The sequence below is a fragment of the Rosa chinensis genome, chromosome 2 (genome assembly GCF_002994745.2).
Source record: "Rosa chinensis cultivar Old Blush chromosome 2, RchiOBHm-V2, whole genome shotgun sequence".
NCBI lineage: Eukaryota > Viridiplantae > Streptophyta > Magnoliopsida > Rosales > Rosaceae > Rosa > Rosa chinensis.
Window position 1 is genome coordinate 20,696,037 of NC_037089.1, and position 21,772 is coordinate 20,717,808.

The window sequence follows — 21,772 nt, forward strand, 5'->3', positions numbered from 1 at the left end:
AAGCGAATCAAAACCATAAAGAGTAGTTACAATAAAAGTCGAGGAGAAGGGTGAAGATGATGATGACAACAACAACCATGATGGAATGGTAAGTTCTGATTGACCAAAAAGCTCTCTTAATCCCCAATCTTTTGAGTTTTCCTGTATACCTACCACCTGTTACTTACCTACTACTACTTTTGGCAGTCTGCTACTTTTGTGGACATGCCTCCTCCTGAGCGTTTTGAGCAAGTTGAAACAGTTCAGGTAATAGTTTGGACCTTTGAAGCTTCTCCACTCTTATTTTTCCTTTTGTCGTTTAGCAGGCCCAATTTTGATACTTTGTAGAGTCAAGCCAGGGACACAGAATCAGACCCCTCTGAGCCCCTCAGAAGGGGGTTGAGATAACTTCTATTCCATTTACGGCTTTGTTTTTTATATTATTTATTTTATATTTATTACTAACAATCACGCATCCTTTTCCTGTTCATGCAGGGAAAGCAAAAGTATCCAGAGGATGCCTATGAACCTCAAATCACTGAAACTACTGCTCCTGAAATTCAAATTTCAGAATTGAGAGAGGATCAGGCTTCAGAGATTAGAGATGATTTTCCAGGCAGTCCCATCCATGAGGAACAGGCTAAAGATCCAGAGGAGAAGGAGATGGAGAATGAAGTTCAGTTTGGTCTGGTAATTTTCAGCATCCTCAAGTTCATTGTCCTCCATGCATTTATGAACCAGTTAACCACCTCCTTATTTTTCTGCAAAGTAAATTTCCACTCGCGGTCCCTCAAATGGAGCCAAATGTTGCATTTAAGCAAAGAGAGATATCTTAGAAAGAGGGAGACTTGCGAGAACCCTCAAATCCCATTACTGTTCTTCCGGAAGTGAGTTTGCCACTTAAAAAAATAATCCACTATCAAAAGTTATGTACCACTTGCCATTTCCGATCAATCCTTAATAGCTTCTTGTTTTGCAATTCAGGCGGTACTTCTTGTGACCGCTACTCAACAAAGGCTGCAAGCTGCACTTGAGCTGCTCAGGTCCCCTTCCAGTTCTAGTCCACACTCACCAGAGGTTGCAGCAGCTAAGGCCACCCTCCTGGAATTGATAAAGAAGCCTATAGATGAAGTGGTTGACCATGATCATGATCTAGAGTCCAGATTTCATTATGCTTGTACACTCTTAGTCAAGCAGCAAGTGCTTTCTGCTGGGGTTATCCAGGGACTTGATGCGCTATTGGTAGAACTTTGTGGCTCTAATCTGCGTTGTTGTACCATAACTGCATATTTGGTTGCACAGAAAGATAAACCTGATCAAGAAGCCTCTATTGCCAACTCATTGGAGTCTCTTGTCAAGATATGCATTCAGCAAGAACAAAGTTCACATCAACATGCAGAGAGGATTATGTTGCTCTAGCAAGAACTGTTGCTTGAAGAAGAGGCTAAAGCTAAGTTGGATCAAGAGCTGGACGACAACCTCAAACAGCTAGACCCTTTACAAGATCAACTGGTGGCTATTAGAAACGATGTTATTATGTCTCAAGCCCTGCAGGTTGAGCTCATCTCCCAGAAGAACAAATCTGGGGCTCTGTGGGATTCCATAAGGTCTATTATGTATAAACAACTGAACGATTAGGCTTCAGTTTGGATTTGGAACTATGTTGGCATTTATTTCATATGTAAAAGATTAATGAATTTAATTAGTTGATGAGAAAAAATATCAGCTATTAATTATGTATTAATTTAAGGGATATGTCTATAGGTTCTTTGACCATTATTTTTCTTCATTTAATGAAATTTTTTACTATAATTTTCATTCCAAATAGCATTAATATATTGAATTAGGTTTGTGTCAAGAAATAGGCATTAACTTTTCCTTCCAAATATTGATTAATGTCATCCAAATAAATAGCACTAATAAATTGAATTTGGAAAATTCATATGTCCAAATTAAGAGATAAGAAAATATTTCATGTTAATTAGGAGCAGCCATTACGATAATCTATAATCTAAATATAAGGGGGGGAAAATTAATAGAAGGAGAAAAAAATGAACAAAAGAATATATATAATCATATGAAAATGTATTTTTCACATGCATGGGTGGTGTTATATTCACACACCCCATTTACTTTTTTAATACTTTAATTCAATTTTTCTTTACAAATTATCCTAACTACCCTCCCTTGCATTTTTTGTTTTTAACATTAAGCTGAAAAAAAAAACACACTAAACTTTGGAACATTACTTCCAATATGTAACAATTAGATAATTCAAAAAATATGGATCTACGTGATTTTAGAGAAGTAAATTTACACTTCACTTAAGCCGTAATAGAAAACCCTAAGCCTTGGCGGCATCTAAAGGCCGACTCTTCTAATTCGGTAAGATTAACCTCGTCCAGTGGCGGCAGCCGTCTGGGCTGGCCTCTGGCCTCTCTGACATGTGTGGTCGCCTGCCAGACGAGGACTATTTGCTTGGGGACGGTTCTTCTTGGGAGGTTTGGCTCCAAATCTTGGCAAGGTGGTTTTGGTGGTGGATTCTGGTGTGCCATCTCCGATACGCTGCGGTCGGGCTGCCCAGTTTTTGGCTCTCATGAATCAATGGTGACATTGGTCGGGTCGTGTGATTCTGGTGACGGCGAAGGTCGTGGCGGTAGGAATCAAGGCGGCACGAGTGGTGCACGACATGGAGGTGTGCTGGCACTAGAGCTGCGGCTTCGTTCAATTACAGGGTAGAAGAGATGAAGACTGGGCCTGGGTCAAGCCAGATTTGTTGGGCTTGGAGTTGACCTTCCTTGAGGCTGCCCTCTTGGGCGTCATTTAAGTTTTGTCTTTCTAAACTTTGCCTAATTGCTATGTTTTATTTGCATAGTTCTTAGGCTCGCTTTTGAATAAGTGAGCACTGGTTGTCTAATGGGTGGTGCTAGCATACTATGTCCTAAACTTGTCCTTGGTATGACAAGGGAAGGGATGTGTCCGTGCCATTCTGGCTTGAGTTGAATGAAATGATTGATTGGTTCAAAATATGTAACAAGTAGATCATATGCAATTATATATTTATATATCAAATGTTGCAAAATAGCACAAATCAGCATGAAATCAATGCATCTTATAGTCAACTAGCCAAAAATTCATAGCCATATATACAGTGTCGTAGTGATGTGTATGTGATTGCTAATCTTGTAATAAAAAAATAATAAGAATGTATTGTGCAAAGGTCAGAATAATTAAAATATGATAGAATATACAATTGTCAACAATGTTAGTCAACATTTTCTAAAGGACTAAATATTGTTTAGTCCTTGAGATTTTGACCATAAAACACTTCAGTCCCTGACCTTCTAATTTCACACGTTTAGTCTCTGTACTTCAAAATTTCAGACCAATAGGTCCTTAGCGTCTAAAAGTCGTGGCGAAATGTCTATTATGCCCTCAGTTCTTTTTAAAAAAATAAATTTATTCCTTTTTCTTTTTCTTTTTTTTTCAAACATAAAGAAAGGGAAAAAAAAATTTCATTTAAAAAAAAATTAATTAATTAAAAAAAAACTGAGGGCATAATAGATATTTCGCCGCGACTTTTAGACTGCAAGGTCCTATTGGTCTGAAATTTTGAAGTACAGGGACTAAACGTGTGAAATTAGAAGGTCAGGGACTGAAGTATTTTATGGTCAAAAGCTCAAGAACTAAACAATATTTAGTCCTTTTCTAAATCATGTAGAATGATAACCTCAGTAAAATTTCATGATAGCATTAGTACTTTATATTACAACACTATAGTTACTCTAGTTTGCGATATCCTGAGGAATCTAAAAAAAGACTTTGGAACCTTTGTTTCCAATCTTAAAAGAACATGGAAAAATAATACAGATTATTGTTGACTGCAAAACTATACAACAATCTTGCAAATACAAAAAGTTACAAATAAATAAGACTATAGTTTATTTCATGTCTCCATTGCAAATCAGATTTAACATTTTCTCCAAAGATGGGTCTAACTTTGCTTGTTCTGCCATGATTGAACATCAAAGCATCACATTAGAGAGAGATATAATGACTATGCTAGAGAAGATTTTGATGGAAAAGAAAATAGGGAATCAAAAAGAGTTTTGGAGTCCTAAGCAGGAAAATTAAGGTTTAGGATTTGAGGATGATTGACTTGCCAAATAGAAAAAAGAAAAAAGAAAAGGGAACATAATTGCAAAGGAGGGTAGTCAAGGTAATTTGTAAAAAAAAAATTGAATTAAAGTAATAGAAAAATAAAAGGGGTGTGTGAATAGAGAAAATGGGTGTGTGAATAACACTGCCTTTTTCAAATTATATTTTCAAAATTTATAGGAACCCAAGAAAGTTCGAATTCATATACGTACATGTCTTATTCAAATCTATTGATAGAATGTATGTGCAAATCTATTGACTGAATTACATGAAAATGTTCCTATTGTTGATTGAAGAAAAAAAAAATGTTGTTTAAATCTAAGCATGAGTGTAATGAAAAGAAAAAATGAAATTTTCATCCCAGATAACAATAAAAAAAGGAGCAAACCCGCTTTAGGGTTTGAGCAGAGAAGAGCAAACCCGCTCTAGGGTTTGAGCATAGAAGAGTGCGGCGGCGACCTTTGTTAGACCAAAGGACCTAGTGTGGTGAGGTTCATGTCGTCACGGGTATTGTGGTAGCAGAAACTGGATCAGAGTCTTTTTCCGGTTACTAGAGAGAGATTGATTGATCGGGCAGTAGAACAGGTGCAGGTGCGTCCTTTTTGAATAGGACCTGGAATAGAAGCTGCAGCAGGTTTGGAGGCGGGGCTAGGCTTGACTCCTTGGTCTAGCGGGCTGTGAATCGGGTTTTGTTTGAAGCATCAGCGGCGGTGTTCTCTGGGTGCTTTGTTTGAGTCAAGGTTCTGGTCTGCAAGGCTTTGGCCGGTGGGCTAGCTTCGGTGGTTGGTGAGCAAAGAGGCGGCATTGATGACCTGATGTCTAACTGGAATGGTCGGCCACCAGAAAGTTGGCCGGTGGCGGCGATGGCATGGCAGAAGATGTTTAGGACTTTTACCCACTTTGCTTGGGTTTGGGCTTGGGCTTGGGCTCCAACTTGGGATGATGGGCTCTATTTTGTAGGCCTTCAAGGAGGGTGTCTTGCCACCCTCATAAATCACTTAATGATGAGGGAGGGCCTAGCCTAAGATGTGGACCTTCTTGGGTAATTTGTTCGATATATGGTCCAGGACCAATCAATTTCGAATCATGGCTGCTACGGAAGTTAGTAATTATCTGGAATAATATTAACGTTGTATTTTATAGTGGCTTATGAATAAGGAGGTGCTCCTATTTGTTTGCTAGGAAGTGGTTTTTTTTTTTTGTACAGCAATTGCGCATCTGACCAATGGGGATGCTGGTCAATGATTTTGCCATAGAAGACACGGTTTCTTTGTTTATAAATTCGCTAAGTTTAGCGAGCTTACCATCAAGTTGTAATGAGTCTGTTTTGCTTAGAATAGAGTTTCCGGATTTTCTTGCCAGCTATCTAGTTATAAGTACAATTAGACTCTGGCCATTGGGTAGTTTTCCGGCTATTGATCTTAATGCTATCAATTTCCATTTAAAAAAAATGAGAAAAAAAAATCAAAATAAATTTTCTTTTTAGAAGAAAGCCAAAATAATTTAGAGCCATTAGATTTTGGAATGATAAGATAGTCTTTTTCTCAAGAATTACATGACATGATTTGACAAATAGGTGTTGTATGTTAATATGTAGAGCCATTAGATTTTCTTTTTAAAAGAAAGCCAAAATAATTTAGAGCTATTAGATTTTGAAATGATAAGATAGTCTTTTTCTCAAGAATTACATGACATGATTTGACAAATAGGTGTTGTATGTTAATATGTAGGTAACATGATATGACACCTAGAATTGAGGCCACAAATCTTAGACCTTATTGAGGCCAACAATCATTTTCTTATTATGCTCGTAAGAATTAATGGAACATAATCCCTATTATTCATTTGAGCACCTAACTTTTTTTCTAATATATATTTTATATATTCTATATATAATATATATTATCACTGTCTTTACATTTAACTCATGCATATATGCACCTTAAAGAAATTTTTTTTTTCTATAAATGTATAGTGTTCATAATTATATCGAATTTTAAAACTTTTTCAATCGTAATTATGATTGGATGTAGGAATAAACTTTTTGCACTATAAATTTGATAGAAAAATTTAAATTTACTGCAACCATTATGTGTAGTTGTGTACATTAGTTTGTAAGATTTTTTTTTTGTTACAATAGAGGTGATCGATTCACTAATTAGCTCAACTTGCTCTCCACCGTCCCTCACCACTTAGCCTAATCTAAAAGGCTTAAAGTGCATCGTGAGACTGGAAAGACAAAAGGATGTTTAAATATTACCATTTTTTAAAGCAAATGTCTCAATTCTAAATCAAGGCTCCTGAGTAGTATACATGAGACTTACTCTTATGTTCTTTATATATTTTTGCTTTTCTAAATATCAACTTTCCTTCTTTTGTTAAGCATCGTGGATTATCTTCTCTCTCAGAATTGTACTTAATTTTTGTGTAACCCTCAATCTAATGTTTAGACTTTCCATATAAAATACGCAACACCTAACTTCACTAAGTGGATGAAATGTGAGTGACTTTTAATACGAGATCCAATATGTGATCATGTTATTTTTTTGAGTAAAACCCACCAATAGGGTCAAAACTTTTCTTCACCGGACAAAATGATACCCAACTTTCAAAAGTGATCAAAATGATACCTAAATTTTTAAAAGTGATCAAAATGATACCTAAATTTTTAAAAACAAATCAACTTGATACCAAATTTTCAAAAGTGATCAAAATGATACCTAAAGTTTTAAAAACAAATCAATTTGATACCTCAGTTTAATTTTTTGTAACTTTTTGTTAAAATTGATCACGTGTGGTGCAGTATTTTATGGGGTTATAATAATATTTTACACAAAAAACTATTTTTCAATTATTTTTTATTTTACTTTGTTAATTCTCTTCTTCTTCTTCTATCTCTGCCTCTCTCTCTCTTCCCATTTTTCTTTGTTTCTTTAGAAGTTGGGAAACATCCGAACTTTATTTGTTTCTACGATTGATGGTAGAATTGAAATTGAATGGAAGATATATTTTTTTAATTCTATAGAAGAAGAAGATTGGGTTATAGATGATTGATGGCCCTCTGACCACAAATCACTTCAATTTTTGTGCTTGATTTTGCATTTGATTTAACAAAGAAGTTAAAAAAAAGGGCTAAATACTGACTACTACGTAGTTTGGGTCCAAAATCAATTCAATCTCTAAACTTCTAATTTCATCAAGAACACTGCTGCACTTTCAATTTTGAACTAATAGGTCCAATTTGTTAGTCTTCAGACAATTGAGTCATTTAACTTGTTGACGTGGCTCATATATGACCTATGTTTTATGATGAGGTGTTGAGGTGGCCTGCATAGTCAATTTTGGAGTGAGTCCTACTATTAGAAATCTATTAAATAAATAGTTTTTCAACAAATAATCCAACTATAACTTGAACTCATAACAGAATATTAATGAATTGGACCTATTAGATCAAAATTGAAAATACAGGGGTGTTTTTATTGAAATTAGAAGTCCAGGGACTGAATTGATTTTGGACCTAAACCACAGAGTAGTAACTAGTATTTAGCCCTAAAAAATAAACTGAGGTATCAAATTGATTTGTTTTTAAAACTTTAGGTATCATTTTGATCACTTTTGAAAGTTGAGTATCAAGTTGATTTGTTTTTAAAAATTTAGGTATCATTTTGATCACTTTTAAAAATTTAGGTATCATTTTGATCACTTTTGAAAGTTGGGTATCATTTTATCCGGTGAAAAAAAGTTTTGACCCTAGTGGTGGGTTTTACTCTATTTTTTTTAGTGGCCAAAAACAAAACAATCCCAAAAATTGCCCTAGTCAGGAAGTATTCTATTACAATAAATACATGATACGAATGAAAACACAACTCTTTTTTCGATCTGGTTGCATGACATGTGAATGTGATTACACTATCATGATTGAGAGTACAATGTATGTCCTATCTTTTTCCTCACCGACCATATAGACATATGGATATGGCGTCTGATTATGCAGGACTGCAGGACTGCTCAGACCAAACTCCACAAGAAATCCCAAAACACCAAATTCAAATATTTTTCCAGAAATTATAAAGATCTCAAAGGGAAAGCGAAAAACCAAAACTCCACAGCTGTAAATGCATGTCTTTTAGCCTTGGAACTGATCCCCATCATCATCCCCATGTCTTGTGGGGTTAATTTTCCTCTGTGGCCTTTTGCTGTTTGGGGTTCCTTGTCCTTTTTATCCCATCTCTTGTTTTGCTGTTTGGGACTCTACTCTCTCTCTAATTCTCTAATCGAGGTTCGAGTTGTTCCTTTTTTGAAAATACCTCCCTCCTTTTGCTTTTGCCTCTGCATTTCTCATTTGTCCACGTTCCATCACCTCAAAAATCCCACTGAAGAAAAATCAAACTGTATATATATGTCAATCATTCTGTTACTGATTTGACTCCCTCTCTTGGTTTCTTTACAATACTATATAATTCAATCCCCAGTTATATTTGGCAACACAGACACGCTTCCACTTAGTCCATCTCTCAATTCTCTCAAATGGGTTTTCGCTACACCACCAGTTCTATCATCTTTCTGCTGATTTTGAGCTCTACCCAGATAAGATTCATGGCTGAAAGCAGAGTACTTCTCAAGAAGGATGACACTTCCCAGGTGTGTGTTTATTAATGTCAATCTTCCTACTACTCTACTCTTTAGTTTCTGTTTTGCATTCAACTTCTAGACTTTGTCTACTATGTTATGCAAACATCGGTGTTGAATGCATTTATAAACCATAGAATTGGAAATCACTTGAATACCAAACCAAATCGAGATTGAAAATGCGTTTAACACTCATATTCAACAACATCATGGAATTGGCGAACTTTTCGGATAATGTGTATTTATTTTGTGTTTGTATGTTTTCAATAGACAGTGAATGAAGACAGTAAGGCAAGACTGAGAGCACAAATTGGTTCAAGGCCTCCAAGGTGTGAAGGAAGGTGCAGCTCATGTGGCCCTTGTGAGGCAATTCAAGTTCCTAACAATTTTCAAGCCAAACCAGGTAAAAGGAACTCTTCATCAGTTGTATCCAACATTGCATATGCTAGAGGAGGCGAGTATTCAAGCAACTACAAGCCCATGAGTTGGAAATGCAAATGTGGCACCGTCATCTTCAACCCCTGATCAAGATTGATTCATCATCTTCACTATTACCACTTGATTTTAGGGTGGATTTGGAGCATACCCATTATTGGATATTAATTGTAAATGGATGATACTAGTAGCTAAGATTAATCAAATTTTGGTTCTTGAATTTGAATCCATGCAATCCAGCTAGCTAGCCTATTAACCTCTAATGCTTCTTCTGTAATATGTGTGATTAGCATGTATAATATACTAGAGCAAATATTATTGCTTATTTGCTTGGAACCTGATTTTGTTTGGATTCCTTTTTGATGTCATCTATTTCTTGATCTGTGTGTTTTGGAAAGTGACAATTATTAGCCTTTGTTTTTGTGATGAAGGGATTTCACAGCTCACTGAGAAAGTAGATGACGGACAATACTTGGTATGAAATCTTGTAGTCTGTGAGACTTATAACCTGTTCACCACGCCACCGTTCCGTTTTCCCAAGACGAGAATCCGTTTGCGTTTGCATTTGCATTGAGAAAGATAGATAACGTAACCAAATAACCATTTTACAGTTACCAATAGAAGGCTAGCTAGCTACTCTATCCCTTCTTTATCTTAACAACTTTTACGTCACTGCTCAAGTTTTTCATCATGTTCAAATGTTCAATACAAATTTTGGGCGGCGAATTAGCTTTCTGTTGAATTGATAGCCCTGGAAATGTTTAGAGTTCAATGAAGCTCGATGCGAACCGTTATGTGCTGTGGATAACTATAACTGGATAACGATTGAATTTTACACCACTCTAAACCATTGGAGCCTCTGTACTTTCTCACTTGAGTAAAGAAGTCACGTGCGGGAGTGAAGCTAAATTCCGGAGTCTAAAGTGGGAATGTTGGTTCGAAAGTCCAGGACCTGCAAAACTGAAATAAGCAGAGGCTGGGGACAGTGAAAGCAACAGATTCTGATTCTCCATGCATATTTCTCTCCAGTTTTTTGTGCATTCTATTTTCTTTTTCCTCAGCCACTAATAACAAATAGCATTGAAACTTCTCCATCCCTTGGCCAAGGACAAACAGTACTGGTTTGTATGGGCGCTGTTTGATAGAGATGGGGAGAGTCTGTGAGTCGGAATCTGATAAGAGTATAACAGGGTTAACAGCCACCGTTAAGGTCTTCTCGAAGTTTGCACCAGCTGAGTGATCAAATCCAAAGCAACTTTGTGTAAAAAGCCGTGTATTCGGCAACAGACGTCAATGTTGTCAGGTGTCACCAACACTGTGGTTTGATGTTATTGAACCTGGTGACTGATTATTCTTATCAATCAAAGGTTTGCTAAATTAAGCAAAGCTACATTTTCAACAAAAATTAAGCGAAGCTATTATATGCCTGAAACTTCTGCCATCCACCTCGGGTGGCTATGCAACTGAGTCTCTTTGCCGTTGATCTATGGCTGAGTAGATCTGGAGCAAATTTGGCCGTCCATTTTCTGCTAGTGTGGGTTTAGAGTTAACGTAGTGTGAGTTTGTGAAACAAGAAGTGGGACCGAGCTTGAGAGGTAGGAATAGATATGGAGGGGTAAGCATCCATCGATGGCAAACTCATGATCTCCTCCTCCAATTGATCAAAAGTTTATTACCATGAAAATCGAGTTCAAAGACTTCAACAACAGTTTCGCAATTCGCACAGATCAAATCTCACATCTCTCCTCCGCCCAAACCATCACCAACCCCGCCGAGATCCTATCCGATTCCGGCAACAAATCCATATCCCTCGCAATCAGTCGTCTCCCCGTCACCGGAATCAAGAAGTACCCGTGCAAGGACTCGAGTCGAGGGTGAAGCCAGATCGTGTTTGATTTAGGGGGGTGTATTGTATTTGGATTTGTGTGGAGTTTTTTTAAATGATAGACTTTTTCAAAAGTCTATGGATTCTATAAAAAGTTCATAGACTTTTATTGATTTTTTAAAAACCATTGACTTTTACTGATTTTTAGCACAGATTTTTACTGATTTGTAAAAATCTACAGACTTTATATGAATGACTTATGTAGATTTCACAATACTTATAAAAAAGAAAAACCAAGCTAGTTTATTAGTCAGAGAATAAAATACGATGCCATAGCTATGTTAACTAATGACCATTAGCGTAGGAATCAGAGAAGCTCAAATAATGTCATGAAACAAACATATAAGAAAATAAAGGAAAAGCCTCCAAATATAATCAACCAAACCAAAAGATATCCAAAAAAGAGAAGGGAAAAAAAAACACATTGATGAAGTTTCATGCCAAATAAGCAGACGTCTTTGAAATAATGATATGATTTATTCTTCTCCCTCATTTTCACTTTCTTGATTGTCATTGTTTTCATTGTTGGCATTTGGTTGGGCATCTGTCCACATATGAGTAGCAATACTCATTCTCCATTCATTAGCATTCTCTCTTTGCTGATCTTGCTGCTCAACATACACATAATATTCTCAGAGCATAAAAAAGAACACTAAAATTTTAGAAAAAGAAAATAAATAACCTGACATAATTTTATCAGCCATTGCCGACTTTAGTGGTGGCCAACATTGGCTTCAAATTAAGGGTTAAAGCAAAATTTGAATGAAAATTAATAACTCTGTATAGATTCACCCAAAGCTTGAACCAAATCGCACCTCTGACATTACTATCATTTTAAGAAAGTTGACATGAGATTGTCAACATAAGTCCCATCTCAATGCAGGGTAAAATCACACACACTATTAGGTATAGAAAAGAAGTTCTGGCATGAAGGAAAAAAAAAAAAAAACCACCCACCGTTTGGCTAATCTACCCGAACTTAAGAGCCACAAGGGCAAAGCAGTAGCAAAAAAAAAGAGAACCATGCCATATAGGACAGCAACAAATACAAAAGAAACAGAAAACCTAGCGAGAAAAACAAAGAAGAAGAAACATACGCAGCAAACAAGTGACGACAATAGCAATAACCGCAATAGTATGCAGGACTATGATCGAACCGTAAAAGCATTAGGCATATACATTATTTGGCTTTGTTTTAGGAGTTGATGATAATATTAGGGTTCCAAGCATCACAATTGAAAAAAAAAAAATTCAAACTCAACAACAACAATGAACATGTTAGGTATTAGAGGTTGATATCACAAAATAATAGAGAAAAGAAAAAAGAAATCATGAAAGAGAGATGATGGAGGACCAACCTTGAACGCGCAGAGAGAAGAACTTTGACAGACTTTTCCACGCTCAAAATCTTTGCTCTGGTGGCTGGAAAAATATTGGAATTTGGTATTTATACTTAACACTACAAAGTCCATGATTTTCCATGATTTTCTAATTCCGTATGTATGAATGATATTTTGAATACCCCTAAACTTCTATTCATTTTTAAAAGTCCTAATTGAATACCCCTAGACTTTGGTGGAATTCATAAAGATTTTTTAAAATCCTAATTGAATACACCCAGACTTTTATAGACTGTTAAAAGTCTCTATTGAATACACCCAGACTTTTAAATTCCATGGATTTCTTTAAAAGTGCCAGTAATTCCATATACAATACACCCCCTTTAGAATATATGAACTTCGGAGTTAAATTTCGAGCGGATTTGATGGGTGAACAGTTGGACAAGTGTGTAGTAGATCGACAACGATTTCACGGGGTTTATGGAGGAGGTCGAAGAAGCTCAGATAAACTAGTCCATTGGGCCTTGATTTGTATGTTGAACCCAGAACAGGGTTTCCTTGATAATAAAATTACCCAACCCAATTAAACTAAACAGAAGACAATTAAATGCCATTTACAACGGTGCAGTGGCTGAAGGCACATAGTATTACGGAATTTGCTTTTTTTTTTTTGTTGTCCTTTTTTCCTTTTCACAAAATATAATAAATTGAATTTGCTACTAAAAATTTGTTAGATATTTTTTTCGTTTCGACGACATTAGTAAATAAAAATAAAATGGAAAGAAATTTTTTTAAATAAATAAATAAATTTTCTAGTTAAGGTTGATTTGATTAAATGTTATTCATAATTTAACATTTTAAGTGTTTAGAAAAACTAACCATCAAAGTTAAATCTCTCCGGTTGTTGTACATGAGTAATAGGGTATACCATATGAGAATTGGTCATGAAAAGTGCTCTTATAGTATTCATGATGGATTGACAAATTGTGTTTTAGTGTTTAGGGTTAGTGAGACATTGTGGTTGACCGACTAGATTGTTGTTGAAATAAAGTTGAAAATAGATAATATTTTAAAAATGAGCATAAAATATTTCAACCATTGCATCCAACGGTCGGTTTTCCTAAAATCTTATGTCTTGATGGAGTTACCCTTAGAGGAATGTAATTAATGAATATAGTGTTATTAAGGTGTCATCGGTTGACCATATGGATCGAAGTCAAAAGATGATGAAATTGATTGATTTTTTTTACAATAAACATATAATATTTTAATCATCTCATCCAACGGTTGGTTTGAAAAAATTCAATTTACTCTTCCTTGTTATTTTTTAAAAGTCCGCGTCAATGTATAAGCAATGTAAAAGTTATACAACACTAGTACACACAGATATTTCTAGTGATCCGCAAATCTAGAATTTAAAATCAATAGATTTGATATTACCAATGAATTTAAAGTGTATTAATAGGTACCGTGTAAAAAAATCGACCTTCATTTTCTTATAAATCAAAGGGGTAAACCCAATATAGGATTATGCTTCTCTAAGGAGAGCTGAATTATGGAAAGATAAACATTCCGAATTTTTTACATAAGCTGATACACCTCGTCCCCACGAGAGTGTGAGCGCTAACGGATCAAGAAAATAAGTTGTGAGGGAGTGGTTATGAGCATTTTAGTTTGATGGGTAATTATGGTTTAGGGTTGACCACGCAGATCGATGCCGAAATGATGACGAAAACATGTAATTTTTTTTACCACAGTCATATATCCGCACCTTGATCACATCTGATGGTCGAATTTTCTGAATTTTATTTCTTCCACCTTGTTCGTTTTGGAAGGTATACTTTTCCCTGCAACCAATAAACGTGCTAGACAACATTAGTAGGCAAATAAGGATTTTTTACGATCCAAATAATCAAAATTGAAAATTGATAGATTTGATATCTATGTATGCAATGTCGATTAATAGGTACCATGCGTAAAAATTAGCCCGATCAGGCTTCATTTTCATATTAATCAAATGAGTCAACTTTTTTCTTAAGGGGAGCCGAATCACAGGGAGATAAATGTCTCAAAATTTTTACATAGGTTGATACACCTAATCACCACGAGTCTCTGGGAATTCTTGGAAAATTTTTCGGAAACTTGAGCTATTTATTATGATTTTCGGAAGTTTTAGAATCATAAAAATTACTAAATGAAAAAGAATTTTAAAATAGTGTGATTTGAAATTTCTAGGAACCCCGAAGAACCCGACCCGACCTGAAATTTCTCCCTTCGGCAGCTTCTTGATGTTGGCCCGGCGGAAATTGGCTCGCATTGATAGTACGAAGAAGACCTCTACACCAGTTGTCCAACTGTCTATTGGAGGAGGAAATTTAGAGTTCAAAAGCTTCGAGTTTGTCCGATGATTCTTCTAGAAATTCCGATTATTCTCCTCCAATTTTTCTTCTGAAACCGATTCATTATATTATCTGCCTTTTGTTTTTCCATCTAGCATTTACAGAGTCCATGTTTCTGCCATCTATGAGATAAGTAACAAACATACTTCAGTTGTTCATAGCTACTGTGAATCTCTCTCTCTCCCTCTCCCTCTCTCTCTCTCTCTCTCTCTCTCTCTCTCTCTCTCTCTCTCTCTCTCTCTCTCTCTCTTAAATCTTTGAAGATCCCAAAATCCCAGTTACAACTGAAATTCTCTAAGGAAAGATTTGAAATATTCTTGACATATCGAGGAAACCTCACCTGTTAATTAAAACTTCTAAAACCTTAATAAACCAAAATCCAAATCAATATCATAGATGTCCATATTAATCTCGATCAATAGAGAAATTTGATTGGCATAAATAATCTCCATGCAGAAAGAGTATGCAGACAAAGGAAAGAGACCAAACAAAAAATACTTGGAAGGGTGATGGTTTTGAGGTGTTTCAGAAGGTGAGGAGACAGAGAGACAGCAGAGATTAAAGAAAAAGAGAAGAAGAGGAAAATGACAGGTAAATCATAGTTTCATCATCCAATTTGATGAAGTTAGGCAGCACGTGCAGTGCATGTGATTGCAATAAATATAATTTTACTGACCTTAACATTAACAGAGCGTGTAAGAGACGAACTGTTAAACTCCGGTTGGATTTCCACCTCGGGTGGTCAGCAGACGCTCTCATTTTTAATAAGCAATGTCTTTACCCATCGTAATTTAGTCTATTACAAAAAGTGCATCACACAACACCCATCAGTCTAAGAGATTAAAAGTTTACCGTCGTCTGATAACATGAACTCCATTGTACAACGCTATTAATGAAGTTCTGTTGTGCGAATGCTACTAAATTGATAACTTTGTCTCCAAAGTTCTATCACACAACACAATTATACATGTTCTGTTGTCTAACTTTGTATCTGTCTTGCTTAGGGTATTCCTCCCCAACCTAGCTCTACTGAGTGTGGCTATTTCGTGATGTGATACATGCGAGATATAATTGAAGATAAGGATCTATCGTTTGTTCATAAGGTACATGCTAGATATAATGATATATACTTGTGTTACTAAAGTTGATATTCTGTGTGTTTGAATGAGCTGTATGGTAATGTTGGGTTCTTAACTTAAAACTGTTTTAGTGGAAGAGGAGAAGCAACTACATGTATAGCCAAGAGGACATAGATGTAATCGGAATGAGTGGGCAAAATTTGTCGTCAAGTCAGATATGTAGGAGCCATCAAGTTGGTTGAAGGAGAGGGCAGTTTGTTCAGTTATATATGCTGATACATATATTCACATGCAGCATATGTGCATGTTTTTGGAACAATCAAGTTGTATCAGCTTTTGCTTTCTTTCAATGTAATTAGCTAGAATGCCTTCTTTTTTGGTTTTATGGGATGGATGGATACATGAATACTATCTATTTTGGTACATTAGATTGTTGAATTAGAGTATTTCAATGCCTAAATCTTATATGTTGCGAATTATTTTGGTGCAAATATTTCAGGTAAAGAATTGAAAATAATCAAACAAGAGTCAATTACATTACGTTGTATGAATACGCATAATCACACAACAAATCAATTTTAATCACACAACTGCACCAAGGAAATTTTGTCGTCTCATTAAGATTCACACAACAGAACAAATAACTATCAGTTGTCCAATGTTAAATCACACAACGGTCCCTATAAAATTTTGTTGTCTCATTAGTACTCACACAACAGAAATAATTGATATCAGTTGTCCCATGTTAAATCACATAACGGTATACAAACAATATGTTGTATAACTTGTGAAGAATTCAACACTGAGCCTCACACATACAAGTTACTTTATGATATCTGTTGTGTGAAGGAACAACCAACAACAGTTGCCATATTTTTCTGTTGTATGATAAGTTAACCAACAATAGTATGGTATTACTTTCGTTGTCTGAGTGTCATTTTTCTGTTGTCTGAAAAGTTAACCAACAACAGCATGAACTTACTTCTGTTGTCTGATCACCATCGAAACAACAATTGAATGCGCAACATCCAAAATCTGGCATTGGAATGTGCAGACTCGGTGCACGGTTTTAACTTATGCGTTGTGTCTATCGTATATACACAACGGTGAAATACCGTTGTTGGAGTGTGCTCATCACACAACACCGAGATAGACGACAGACATGGTCCAAATCACACAATAGATTTCTACCGTTGTGTGATGATTTTTTATAGTAGTGTTAGTAGTTTTTATACTTGCTAGATATTAATGTGCAAGCAATCTAGAGCAAATTCAACTAATGTGCGGCATTCTAATGAGAATTACTAAAATGAGAACTAATTGATGATTTTTGTATTAGACTTACTTTTTGATCACATTTGTGCAAATCAACTGTTAAATGTTTATATATTTAACCCCCCAAGGTCCCACGCAATAAGCATGCCTGGACGAAGCCTCCTGTTGGTTGGTTCACTGTTTGCATGGATGGAACTTTTGATGTGCACTCTCATTCTGGTGGTGCAGGAATTGTGGTACATGATTCAAATGGTTCTTTTATTTGTGGGATGGCCATTAGTTTTGATTAGGTTTTTTCTCCTGCTCAAGTGGAGGCACTAACTGGTAGAGTAGCTTGCAGGCTGGTTCTTGACCATGGTTTGGGTCCAGTTCGTCTAGAATCGGACTCCTTATTGTTAGTACAAGCTATGCATTCTATCCAATATTCTTTTATTCAGCTCCGAGTTGTTTATGAGAATGTTTTGGCTCTCTTTTCTCAGCTGCCTGGAAGTACTTTCTCACATTTGTATCGAAAGGGAATACTGCTGCTCATTCTCTTGCTTGTTGGGCATTATGTAATAGGCTGTCCAATGTTGTTTTTACTTCTACACCTCCTTTTCTAGAGGAGATTATTTCTAGAGAATGTACTTAATCCCTTTGCTTCAATAAAATTGTCGTCTCTTCTAAAAAAAAAAAAAGTTTATATATTTATGTGTAGATTATTTATGTAATTTTTCAACCAAATTGAAAATTAATGTTAAAACATTCATAATCGTGATTTATCAGTTATGAACATGAACAGTTCAAGTTTGACAGATTTAGTTTGTCCATTGATTTGATCTAGCAATTTGGAAGAAAATTTTCAGAAGTGATCTATTTATGTATACATAAACATCCAACGGTAGATTTGTTGTAATGTAATCAAAAAGTGGGTCTTCCAAACTGTTGATTATAAAGTTATCAACTAGTCCCCATTTTAGTGGTCCTCATTAGAAAGGCTCTCTCCAACTAATTAGTTAAATATATTAATTTATGTGCGAAGACCCTGCAATAAATACATCGCGAAGAATTTTCATTGCTAAAAGTCTCTAGTAAAGAATTAAGAGAGAGTATTCAGTGCACCGACGTGCATTTACACCAACGAGAATAGACGGTTAGAAAACATTAAGTACATTTTATTATTATTGCAAAAAAAGATTGCATATAAATATCAATGGTTGAGATCTGTAGAATCTTCTGATTCACTTATACCGTTTGTACATAGAATAATTTCCCAAAAAGTAAAATGAAAAAGGTCACATCTTTACCGAGAAATTGTTTGTTGGTAAAACTTTTCATAAAAAATGAATTAAAAAGAAAAACGTGTTTGCGGAATAATTATTTGTTGGTAAAATTCTCCTGCAAAAATACAAAAAAGGACGCCGACGAATAATTTGATCAATAAAAATCTCCCTTCAATTTATTTTGTTTTTAGTTTTATTTTTTAAAGAGATAGCTCAACTATAAGCAACAATGTGAAATAAGAGCTACTATTCTCTGCAGATGTTTCCAGGTGATGCTTGCCAATTCAGAAAAGTATTGAGTGAGCATCACCAGAATTAATTCAAAACTAGTCTTAAATGTATGTGATACTACGTACATGTATCGGAAGTTTCGAATATGAAGTGCAACTGCATGAAGTAAGTTAGGGGTCGTCAACGGGCCGGGCCCGGCCCATTGATAGCGGGCTTGGGCCGGGCCTTGCTATATTTTTAAATAATTGCGGGCCGGGCCGGGCCGGGCTTTATTAAAAATCAAAGGATCCAAGCCCGTCCATATAAAGCGGGCCTTGCGGGCTTTTTCGGGCCGGGCCGGGCTTGGCTTTGCGGGCTTTTTTGGGCCGGGCCTTGCGGGCTTTATTTATAAATAAATATTTAAAGACACAAGTATTTTTTTTTTTAATCAAGCTTTGGAAATTCAATGGATAATGATCAAATACAACCAAAGATAACAATCTATATAACAATATTGTACCAAAAAAATATATATTTATATATAGATACTAATTTGTTGATAAATAAATTTTTAAAGACACTAATTTTTTATAAATCTATATTTATACATCATACACTCCAAAGAGCTACATATAGCAATTCAAAGAAAATGAGAAACCGACTGTTGGATGAGTTTATTACAATAAATTATGAGTGTGGTAAAAAATTTAGCCAATTTCACCATATTTTTGAATCCGATCGGATTGGTCAACTGTAGTCACTTATATGTTTTATTGGTTGACCGATGGCGTGGCAACCGCGAAACGTGCTTATTTTTTCACATCACGTTTGTATATATTCCATCGATGGATGTGCGTAGACATAAGATAAAAAAAAATTAATTTTAATTACAAACACATTGGACTATACCAATTTTATTCCTAAAGTTATATGACTTATACATTGCATTTAAATTGTTTAGGTTCTTTCTAAAGCAACCATGAAGTGGAAAATGAATTCGGAGACACCAACCGCTTGATGGAGAGATTGTAATGTTTTATGGTGGTTGTAGAAAATCCAGCCAATTTGGTTCACGTTTCGAATTCGATCAACTAGGTCAAACGTAGTTACTTTTATAAACCTATATTTATATATCATACACTCCAAAGAGCAACCCCTATCAATTCAAAGAAAATGGAAAAACCGACCGTTGGATGAGTTTATTACAATAAATTATGAGTGTGGTAAAAAATTTAGCCAATTTCACCATATTTTCGAATCCGATCGGATTGGTCAACCGTAGTCACTTATATGTTTTATTGGTTGACCGATGCCGTGACAACCGCGAAACGTGCTTATTTTTTCACATCACGTTTGTATATATTCCATCAATGGATGTGCGTGGACATAAGATAAAAAAAATTAATTTTAATTACAAACACATTGGTCTATACCAATTTTATTCCTAAAGTTGTATGACTTATACATTGCATTTAAATTATTTAGGTTCATTCTAAAGCAACCATGAAGTAGAAAATGAATTCGGAGAAACCAACCGCTCGATGGAGAGATTGTAATGTTTTATGGTGGTTGTAGAAAATCCAGCCAATTTGGTTATCGTTTCGAATTCGATCAACTAGATCAAACGTAGTTACTCATATAAATCTATATTTATATATCATACACTCCAAAGAGCAACCCCTATCAATTCAAAGAAAATGGAAAAACCGACCGTTGGATGAGTTTATTACAATAAATTATGAGTGTGGTAAAAAATTTAGCCAATTTCACCATATTTTCGAATCCGATCGGATTGGTCAACCGTAGTCACTTATATGTTTTATTGGTTGACCGATGCCGTGACAACTGCGAAACGTGCTTATTTTTTCACATCACGTTTGTATATATTCCATCAATGGATGTGCGTGGACATAAGATAAAAAAAATTAATTTTAATTACAAACACATTGGTCTATACCAATTTTATTCCTATAGTTGTATGACTTATACATTGCATTTAAATTATTTAGGTTCATTCTAAAGCAACCATGAAGTAGAAAATGAATTCGGAGAAACCAACCGCTCGATGGAGAGATTGTAATGTTTTATGGTGGTTGTAGAAAATCCAGCCAATTTGGTTCTCGTTTCGAATTCGATCAACTAGGTCAAACGTAGTTACTCTTATAAACCTATATTTATATATCATACACTCCAAAGAGCAACCCCTATCAATTCAAAGAGAATGGAAAAACCGACCATTGGATGAGTTTATTACAATAAATTATGAGTGTGGTAAAAAATTTAGCCAATTTCACCATATTTTCGAATCCGATCGGATTGGTCAACCGATATGTAGAATATATATATGCACATATTTTATATAGAAGTATAATAGTATAAGAACTTCCACACACACACATATATATTAATATATATATATATATATATATATATATATAAACACACACACACACACACACATATATATATATATATCTCTATATATATATATAAACACACACACACATATGATATATTGATATATATATATATATATACATATCTATATATATATATATATCTATATATATATCTCTCTCTCTCTCTCTCTCTATATATATATATATATATATATATATATATATATATAAACACACACACACACACACACACACATATATATATATATATATAAAAACACACACACACACATATATATATATATCTATATGACTATATATATATATATATCTATATAAACACACACAAAAATATATATCTATATGTCTATATATATAAACACACACACACACACACACACATATATATATATATATATAATATTTTGCGGGCTTTTATGGGCCGGGCCTAACGGGCTTTTACGGGCCGGGCCGGGTTTTTGCGGGCTTTTTTGCAGGCCTCCATCGGCCCACCAAGGCGGGCTTTTGCGGGTTTTTTAACGGGCCGGCCGGGCCAAAAGCCCTGCGGGCCGGCGGGCCTCCATCGGCCCACTTGATCCGCGGGCTTTTTGATGAGGCCTAAAGTAAGTTGAAGAAGGCTCTAAATGCAAAAAATGTTAATATGCACAAAAACCATGTGATACGTACACTCCCCAATCCCAACCCCAACCCCCCCCCCCCCC

General features: G+C 35.3%; 2 protein-coding genes across 2 annotated transcripts; both read left to right on the forward strand.

Moving 5' to 3' along the window:
* The first annotated feature begins 38 nt into the window (after window positions 1-38).
* Window positions 39-1,648, forward strand: LOC112190052. Its single transcript, XM_024329474.2, has 3 exons — window positions 39-88; window positions 187-246; window positions 475-1,648. The coding sequence occupies exons 1-3, from the start codon at window positions 86-88 to the stop codon at window positions 868-870; spliced, it is 459 nt and encodes a 152-aa protein (XP_024185242.1). The 5' UTR covers window positions 39-85; the 3' UTR covers window positions 871-1,648.
* Window positions 1,649-8,143: 6,495 nt separating this feature from the next.
* On the forward strand, window positions 8,144-9,553 carry LOC112184052 (EPIDERMAL PATTERNING FACTOR-like protein 2). The gene is made up of 2 exons (XM_024322348.2): window positions 8,144-8,778; window positions 9,037-9,553. Exons 1-2 carry the CDS (start codon window positions 8,665-8,667, stop codon window positions 9,289-9,291), a joined length of 369 nt encoding a protein of 122 aa, XP_024178116.1. The 5' UTR covers window positions 8,144-8,664; the 3' UTR covers window positions 9,292-9,553.
* Window positions 9,554-21,772: the final 12,219 nt, after the last annotated feature.